Genomic DNA, 9,611 nt, shown 5'->3' with positions numbered 1-9,611 from the left:
GGTGACATAAAAGGAGTGTATTTAGTCAATGCACGCACTGATAAACACAATTGTGTTGTCGAAGTAACACCAGGCCTAAAGGTCAACGGAAGTTGATACAAAAGTTTGTGTTTAGTAGAAATAATGCGGAGGTGGGTAAGTCAGAAGAAAGACCATAAATAAAAGTAAAATGCTTTGTTTTGCAAACAGTCAGTGTCTACATGGGCATGTGAGATGAAGAAGACTGGCATGCTGAGCAAAAGTTACACTTTGCTATGCCATATGTTTCTTGGCATCCTGTGAATACTTACGAACAAGAATTGCCCTGAAAAAAAGAATTCTTGTCAAATTTTGTAGTAACTTTTCGATGCTGGGTTTCATAACCGCATAATTTTAAGGCACTACGAGCTATAAGTCGAGATCATCGTCTAGATCGACGACTTACAATTTCTCGACATATGGAGTTTATACGTTGCTGCCAAATGTTTTTTGCTCGTGTTTCTTCAAATAGCCTAGCCATGTTTATTTATGTTAAGATCTCATTGCTTGATGTCAATAAACTTGTAATAGCCACTGCCGGGTTAACGTCACGCAATTCACCAAAATTTTTAACTGGGGTTTTGATAACAACGTTTCTCTTCATTAGCTGGGTTAACAAAACTACTAAGAACACTCAGAGCCTTAAAACAAAGGGTATTTTGGTGTGCAAGAATACGTTTCTTAAACAAGCAGTGTTCTTAATCTTACTTAAAGGGGTTATTTTTGAAAGAGGCCATAACAAAGGCATCTGCATGGATAAGCCATGGAAATAACACCCTCAATGGTATATTCCTCACTAAGGTCTCAAGGTAAAACCGACCACAATAGCCCGGGAGTGCTTTATTGTTCTAAAGTAGGATTAATTAGTTTCATGTTGTGTTTCCCCTCCATCAACTTCATTTCGTTTTATTTAAGGGTGTCACTTATGTGTGACGTATGGACTAAAGTGGAAACCCCAGAGCGTCACACACATGCAACGCTCGTAGCAAATGTGATAATATTTGGTAATGCTTTTAAGACGTTTTGATCTCGATTTCCTACCCTTTCACATCCCAGTTCAACTCGATTCCTGATCTGAATTACCTATGCTGCAGCAAGCAATGGAGCACAAACACTCAGCGAACCGAGTCAAAGTTTTTATGCTAGTGTTACATTTATACAATCATGTTTGTCTGTAATATACCCACCCAGAAACCCCAATATTCGATGAACAGAATGCCACACTTCAGATAATAGGATATCTATCTGACGTGGCAGTATTTAATAGAGCAGTGAGATAAATCCCCTTGGAAAAATGTTGTCTATTCCTCTATGGTACAGGACCTGTCGGCATGCCTTAAAAACATTGGCACGAGCTGCCACCGAAGGCCACGGCAGCTTGCATGCCGCCAAACTAATCAAGGCGGTAGCGACTCACTCACAGTAGCTACTGTCATCTCAACCTTTTCTTTGCTATGCTAGCGACAATTAGACCTCCACTTTTTTTCAAAAAAGTGGCCCCCTTGCATATAATCTAGTTTTTGTATAATGTAGTGGAAAATTCACTGATTACTTACGTACAGGTAAGAATTCCCCCATTGTATGTCGACAATTTCGGCTAATTTTGAATGTAGCTTGTTTACGTTGGTGAGCACCAGCGGGAACAATTTGAATGACAAGTGGTTAGAGGTTACTGGGGTTAGGCCAATTGGAAACATGGATACAACGTTCTGCTAGTCAAAACAGAAATTAATCACTACCCTTACCGCCGATTTAAAAATACAATTTGTGGAGAAATATTTTTCGAGTTGCATCTCAAAACCAGCACTATCCGGGTTAACTTTAGTAAAGTAGTGAGTATGCGGGTAGGTTAAATTAGTCTGTTAGTCAAAAAAACGGAATTTGACCCCACTATCTTGTATTCACAAGGTCCTTAGAGTACAATACTTTACAGATTGTGCTTAATTGGTCTGTTAAATTGCACTTTAATATCTCAAATAGTTTTCCCAACATAGGAACCTAATTTTCGTTTGTTAGAATTTCAACCCTTTGAGGCAGCATGGTAGTAACTTTCAGACGGCAGAATCAAAGGCTCTGGAGTGGTAAGCTGTAATCGTGAAGTGCATATTGACAGGGGACAAAAATAGTAGGGAAGAGGTAGTGATTTTCACTTGTAAGGACGGCTCTAGAAACGACGCTATTCGCCAAAAATTTCCATATAAATCACCTTCTCTTTCATTTGAGATCATATAAACAGCAATAGGCTACAAATAATAAGAGAGAAAGCAAATTTAGCAATCAGTATCAGAAGAAAAAAACGCTTTGGCATTTATCTGACAAGAAAGCCATCAAATTCATCCTAAACTGGTCATTTTGCAAACTAAAACCCAGCAGCTACCAAAAAAGTGCACGACAATAAATTGCTGATATTTATTAAGGAATAAGTTTCTTTCAAGTTAAGCCATCAATTAACATTAAGATAAGCAACCCTAAAGTCTTTCAACCAACCTCTGATGGATAAAACCCATTGCCTAGGCCTCCTCCCCCTTGTTCACCACCACCATTACCTCCACATTCCCATTGACGGTCTCTGTCTTCTCGAGGTTCTCTACCTTCGTGTACCCATTCGAAGGTTTGACAATGTTCGAGAGAAGAGCCTCGTGACTCCTCCTGCGTTCTCCCAGACCCTTCTTATCCCTTGTGGTACAGAAAGACTTATGCTTGCGGTAGATGATGGTCTGGAATGCCATCATTGCGCCAAACATTTGGCTGAAGCCGAGAAAGAGAAGGGCCACGCGGTAGTCTCCAGTGACATCTTTCAGGATCCCTAAAAGTCGCGCGGATGTCATGAGAAAATTTCCACAACTGGAGACTCACGTGTGTGAGACTTCAGGATGGGTTACGCTAAGTAGATGTCCTCGATCCTGCAATCACGACAGCTAATATAAATAAGTAATGAATAAATAAGCAATCAGCTAGAAAAAGAGGCTATACCTTACTCCAATACACTCTTAATTTCTAACTAGATTCTTATTCAATATAGACATGGGATTTCGACTCTTGGGCAAATAAAATGGACATCGAAATAACAGCTTTAAATGTCTAGTCCGAAGTCCACGACATGGCCCCCCTTCAAAATTCCTTTTCTTTCAACGTTGAACATATTCTCACTTCAAAATGAATTTCTCAGATAAAATAAGCTTGGTTTATGCTTAAAAGTCCCAAAATTGTTGAAGTGTAATAAGATGGAGCCTTGCTATAAGGTGCTTCCAAGAAAACGAAATTAAATGCGATAAGGTGCAAGCAAATGCTAAATTCATCCATTTAACTGCGGAACTTTAATGGGAAAATCCATTAAACCGATCAACAATGAAGGAATAAATGAAGCCCAGGAACAAAATTCAACCCCGGTATCAGCATCACTGCTTGCTAATTCTACACGGAAATTGTGAAAATGCGTGCACAAGATTTTGAATAAAGAGCTTCCAGTGACTGGACCACAAAACCCACAATAACCCTTTGATAGCAATTTGAAAACAGGGCTCTTGGTCGGAAAAGCGCCATCCTCAAGGCAGTAAACAGGACTGCCGCTTTTAAGGTTTGTAAAAAGACGGAAATTCGACACGTTGATGTATTGAAACTAGAAGCAAACCTACAGTATTCTCACGCTTCAAATGAAGAGTTTGTAGAAGCCTATTAAAGGTCCGTTTTTCATAAAAGTTTCCTACTTGAAATTTGTCGTTCACCATGGTAATGAGGAGAGCGCGAGAGCACACAACTCAAAGGTAACAAAAAGAAAACAGACCCGACAAATACACTTATAAAAGGCTGTATATCGGTGAATGTGCCTTTTGGCACTTTGTAATGTTTTAACAATCTCAACAAAAAACGCCCAATGCTTTCATTTTTGACTCACAGACTGATGCAATTTAAACTTCAAAAGTCCTTTGCTTATGCCACATGAAGGCAAATATCGTCACACATTACTTTAACAAGAAGGAAAATACTCATGAAATATGGTAACTGATCCCGATGACTGTTTGACGCAGCTAGATGTACTTTCTGCGCTGCTGCATTGCAAAACAAGGAGAGGTAAACAATGACCAATCACGAATGATCTAAGGTGATGTCGACCCCCATTAGCATACCTTTCTTTTCCTTGAAAACACCCAGCGTTAGTTGCACGAGGCAAATGTCTGGTAGAGGAAGAACCTGTTCAATAGAGCGCTAACCGCAACCAAGAAGTAAAAAAAACCGCAAGCTCCATCCCTCACACCATTTCTAGTTTGAATAGTGATGACTGACTAAGACCTTATTGCTTTAAATATGTCAGCTGCACCTACTTTTGACAATTTACAGAGTTAATAACGAAGTAAGCTTTTTGATACTTGCATTGCATTTCCACTTTACCATAATCAGACGACCCAAAAATCATGTTTTTGAATGGCGCAGTAGATTTAGTGCAAAGCACCTAAACACGAAAGGGAAAGGTGACAATGACTGTGTTGGCAACAAAAACATCACCCGACATAATATTTATCACAAAATTTGAGTGGTTTCAGGAATCGTCAGTTTGATAAACTTAGAAGACGCAGTTCTGTTTATCGTGGTTTGGAGTAAACACTAGGTCTGCTTCCACTTTTTGTTAATTAATCAGTTCCGCGTTTCATTGTTGAAAATGGCAGTAAATGGATTGTGCGCTACTTTGTTGCTAGTGCTTGATTGTACGCAGCTAGTCGATCATTTCCAATTAAAAACAGCTTGAAGTACTGCAATGAGTACAGCACTTCAGTGAAGAACTCGGAGGCGTGCCTCGTCGCCCCTTAAGCTCCACTTGTTTGCCAAGACTGATCTGAAGTGGGCCTATCTTTAGACGCAATTGGTCAAATCATCTAGTAATTTCACCAGTGTTCCAGAAATGGATAGCTTCTTTGTGTCGCAGCTAGTGCTTCAGAAAATCCGCGCATGATTTTTTGCTTCGTCCGTATATGAAACGTTTTCAACTGTTCAGTGTTGCGATTAAACTGTTTTAGGTGTTAACAAACTCACATGGTAATAGTCCCAAAGCAGATCCTGAAAGATCATTGCCATTAGTGAACTCAACCTCACCAACAAAGGTGCAGAAACTTCGTTCCATTCTAAACGCGCTCCAATGCCAAGCACTTTTAATTCCCAACTCGGCTCGCCACGCCTGATGTTTGTTTGAACTTTTATCCAACAAAGATTTCCTCAGGCTCCTGCTCACGAAAAGATACTCAGTGCTGTTTGCTACCTTCATTTGGCTGCAGTAGTGAAACCTTTATCTGGTAGGGAACATTTTACTCGAATAGCTGATAAATCACTCATTCGAACAGGAGCAATTCCTGAACTGTGTGATTGCACCTCTTATCTATGTCTTGTTCTCTCATGAAGGCTGAACTTTATTTTCAGAGGGATTGTCAAAATGTTCCGCAAAAGTAGTTTGAAAAGCCTTTCACTATTGCCACCGATCATGAAGCAATGAAATTTTTGCATTATCCTGCGACATCACCTGGCAATCCATCTGCAACCACGAAGCAGCAACAAAGCATTGCGCTAGCGTTTTACAACCACAGTGTCACACACCGTGGTGTGAAACCTATTTTCCACGCTTATTACTTGTCTCAAACTGCAGGTGGTGAATTTGACCCTGGCGGATCCGATTGCTTGCCAGTACAACCGTTGCCACTCACACCAGATCAACATGTGCGTGGTTATTTGTAAGGATCCTCCGCTTTGCGTCGAGAATGGAAGCAGCATTAGCAATGCAAACTTTCAGTTTTTCCCTACCACCGTGACTACCTATGACTCATGGTGGATTATTATGCTATAGTGATCATGTAGCTATACAACCGGCTCGAAAGAATGGTATTTGTGTGGATCAGCATTCAGGCCGTCTGGCTGCTAAAAAAATCTCTGGTAAGACTTGCTTGCTAGTAGCTAGAGGTGGGTTAAGGCACCAAATGTACTGCAACGAATTGTGTCAACTGTGTGCAAAAAAAATTCATTCTAAGCTATCGAAGTGGCCTAAGTGACCTGATGCCTGTGATGTGCTCCAGCGTGTACAGGCTAATTACTGTGGAAGACTGAAGTAACTTCTATGTTATTTAGCTTCTATTTCTACTGATCACAACTTCATTGAGTGTTGAGGCTATCTGGTGAGATTTAAAACGAGTAACAGCCGTGAAGACGTACCAGTTGTGTGAATAATAACGGCCCTTCACTTCGCTGCTATTCGACATCCGCAACTCAATAACCTTAAGGGGAATTTCATCAAGTATTTCGAAGAGTGCTTTGAAATCTCTGTCACTAATAGCTTTTATGGGTTTGAGTCGTAGGTCTGCTAACTGTTTGATGTTATATAGAGGTATCACCCATTCTGTTGTCGTGCGGAGTTCAGCTCAGCTCTTTAAAGCAGGTTTGCTATGTACCAGTCCCGAATGCAGCAAAGCATCAGGTGTTACATTCTTCAAAGGCGCTAATCCACGTCATGCTGCTGGTGTAGTTCTTTCCTCTATCGAGAAATGCACAGCAAATATTATTGATTTGGAATACCCATTGTACTATCAATGACACGCCGATCAGGTTGAGTCCAAACAAGCCGTCTGCAGATAAAGCCGACTCGATTAGAGGGGATGAAATTCTCGCGGAATCTGCTGTCAGAAGATCACTGGTATCAAGACCAAGACTGCGGATTCATTCCACAAGTAGTAGATGTGGTGGACGTAAATACCACCTACTTTACTATCTCATTCTTGTTACTGTTTTATTGCTACATAGTTTCAAGAAGCACTTTTACGATTAAGAAGTTTACCTCTGACCAATGGTCGTGCCAAGTTCTATTCTCGCACATTCCATGGTACCTTTGCTGTACTAAAGGTTCATCCCCTTCATCGTCACAGGAGCCTCATTCAATGCTGATTTTCTCGCAACACAGCATTCGTGATAATGGCACTTCACTGTCTGTTTATATTGATAAAAGCAAGGGTCAGTGCTAAGTGTCATCAACTAAATATTGAAATAAAATATTGGACTTCAGAGGATCAAAGCAAAAATTTGCATCTACATTAATTCAGTTTCTGAGAGCGATGACTATATCAAAGGTGCAGTTTCATAAGTAAACTAGAAAAAGTGCATGAAATTAGGGTGTTGTTGACGTAAGAACCACACCTCTACCTTTTTCGACCATCAATGCCTACTCAATATGTCAGTCTATCACGAGGCACATGGTAAACGCCAAAAAATTTTTTTGGATTCAAGCACTGAGACTTCTTGAAAGAGTGACTACCGGCATTCAGTGTGTTTCTTTCGAACACTGTAGCTGAAATGTCGACTAATTATTTGTTGCTTTTCTGGAACATGTAAATGCAATGGACCATGGTATTCAAACGTGAATGCAACATGCTTTGATGAGTATACTACTAATGCAACAAAAAGTACAAGCAAATCAACTTTATTACTAAGTAATTGGGAAGCTAGCGTCACACTGACATTCAAAAATCACGATTTGGATTGAGCAATATTTACTGTAAATATACGCCTTGTAATTGGTTAATTTTTGCTATCAAACTCTAATGAACAAAATCTACTACCATTTGGAGGGAAATTGAGTAACCTTATTATAAAAACAGGTGTTCATTTGGGGGCTGAATGTCCTCACGATTACGGGGAGTATCAACAAACTGACTGCTAAAATATTTTGATATTCTTTAATGGTTAACTCGGTGACAATAAAGCGTTAGTTCGTTATATTTCGACATGTCCCCCACACTCTTGGAAACTACTAATATAGACAGGAGATCCACACACTTATTGCACATGGATTTCGTTTAAAAAAAACTAAAATCTCACTTTTCCCGAAACAAGTAGTGAAAATAAAGGAGGATGTGTATTGAAAGCTCGAGTTAAGATAAATGGAACTACTTCGCACTACCGAATAAGGTATCTATACGGACCTAAAAAGCTAACATTCAAATAACTAAATTTCCTGTTGAACAATCATGCCCTAAGTATGGACAGGAAATCCACAAATCTATCTCTTATTAATTTATTTCTAGGAATGCAAATACAAGTACTAGAAAAGCGTTGTCAGCCGTTGTGCAACAAAATAACACTACCTGTTTATGGTTTTGATAGATCAAAACTGTGAAAGACTTACCCGAAATTAATGAGCCCAGAAGTATGCCGATACCCTTGGAAAGTTGGGTCATGCCAATGGCATGCGGAAGTAGACCCGATTCCTTTGGTTTGTCGCACATGTCACAAGTCATAAGGGTTTGGTGGGAAATGTAGATGGCCAAAAAGAGACCCCGAAAGCCCATAAGCACAGCCATGCCAGTAAAGTTTGTAATAGCCGCGAAGAGACATACAACTATCCCACAGCTCAGGATATCTGCACACCAGATTATTCCTCGTACTTTCTTCAGTGTCTTTTGATCAAACAGCAAACCGGACAAACTTCTCGCTACAATTTGAACTCCACCCTCGATTGCAAAGAGGAATACGGAGACACGAAGCTCCATCTAAAGGTACGCACAATGGAAATCGGGCATGAAAGGATGACGAGAGTATGAACAGGTATTGCTAAATTACGTACCCCTAACTCCTCTGCGTAGTGAATAATGAGCGTTGTAACCGGACCTGATCCCATCATATTGAAGATGAAAGAGGTAATGAAGAGCATGAACAAGACATCACGGAAAAATTCGAAAAAGACAAATTTTGCCCTGATTCGGGCAACAAATGAGGAGTGTTTGGCTGATGAATTTTCTGCACCTTGATCCCCCTTCTTGCTGCTGAAGGGTGTGAAGAAAATAGCGCCGCAAATGCAATAATGCAGCACGACTCCAGCCATGATCAACATTGCACCACGATATCCGAACAGGTGGAGCAGCTTGGCGATCAACTGGGGAATACAAAAGGCTCCAAAACCTGCACCCGAGAGCGAAAGACTAAGAGCAGTTGCGCGACGTTTTTCAAAGTATACGGTGCAGACAACAAGTGTCGGTGTGAATACCAGAGTAAGACCAAAGCCTGAGGACAATTTAATGCAATGAAGATACTTATGACTTTACCGTAGACAAGACCAAAACCAATGAATAGTCCCGATATGGATGCGGTTAGAGCTGATATTATCAATCCAGCGCAAGAAAGCAATCCACCGGAAATAACGACAGACTGAATGGAATATTTGTCGCATAGCATAACAGCAATAGGAGCTAAAACTAACATGGTTATTTGGACAGATACCTAAGATGAGGCGAACGGCCGCACACATCCCGCCCAAAGCAGCAGCTGTAGCTGAGTTGGTTGCAAAAACATCAAGGATTTCAATATACCAAAGAGAAAACGCCTTCTCGCAACCAGCCGTTAAAAAGTGGGCAAGAAAAGCACCACACATCACGACCCAGGCCCAGCCTTTGTCTTGGTACTGTTTTTCACTATTTTTCATGGAAGTTTCAGGCTGTATTCTCATAGCCTAGATCATAAATACGGTTATCGGAATAGAATGAGCATCTCAAGTGCGCACAAGCTACCATTGAAGGCAAATTTGAAAAATATAAACAAAACAACTGAATGACCTTAGGAGAACTAGT

The 9,611-nt window shown here is 40.4% G+C and overlaps 2 protein-coding genes across 2 annotated transcripts in view; one reads left to right on the top strand and one right to left on the bottom strand. All coding sequences in view use genetic code 11, as the record gives it.

Annotated features, from left to right (window-relative positions):
• EGR_00619 (hypothetical protein) overlaps positions 1 to 5,134 on the bottom strand; it is a gene marked incomplete at both ends in the record, with an annotated part of 10,408 nt that extends 5,274 nt beyond the window's left edge. The window contains 6 exons of the mRNA XM_024489868.1: positions 1,575 to 1,727; positions 1,764 to 1,877; positions 1,945 to 2,016; positions 2,169 to 2,261; positions 3,985 to 4,067; positions 5,047 to 5,134. Coding sequence (XP_024355865.1) covers positions 1,575 to 1,727; positions 1,764 to 1,877; positions 1,945 to 2,016; positions 2,169 to 2,261; positions 3,985 to 4,067; positions 5,047 to 5,134 — 603 coding nt within the window. The remainder of the gene's footprint in view (positions 1 to 1,574; positions 1,728 to 1,763; positions 1,878 to 1,944; positions 2,017 to 2,168; positions 2,262 to 3,984; positions 4,068 to 5,046) is intronic.
• Positions 5,135 to 7,206: 2,072 nt separating this feature from the next.
• The window catches only part of EGR_00618 (Serine/threonine-protein kinase RIO2), a gene marked incomplete at both ends in the record, with an annotated part of 4,321 nt that continues 1,916 nt past the window's right edge, over positions 7,207 to 9,611 (top strand). The window contains 3 exons of the mRNA XM_024489867.1: positions 7,207 to 7,221; positions 7,337 to 7,478; positions 8,073 to 8,160. Of these exons, the coding sequence (XP_024355864.1) occupies positions 7,207 to 7,221; positions 7,337 to 7,478; positions 8,073 to 8,160 (245 nt within the window). The remainder of the gene's footprint in view (positions 7,222 to 7,336; positions 7,479 to 8,072; positions 8,161 to 9,611) is intronic.

Source organism: Echinococcus granulosus (assembly GCF_000524195.1).
Source record: "Echinococcus granulosus chromosome Unknown EG_S00002, whole genome shotgun sequence".
Lineage (NCBI taxonomy): Eukaryota > Metazoa > Platyhelminthes > Cestoda > Cyclophyllidea > Taeniidae > Echinococcus > Echinococcus granulosus.
The sequence above is the reverse complement of the archived record's forward strand: the minus strand, read 5'-3'. Positions and strand labels throughout refer to the sequence as shown.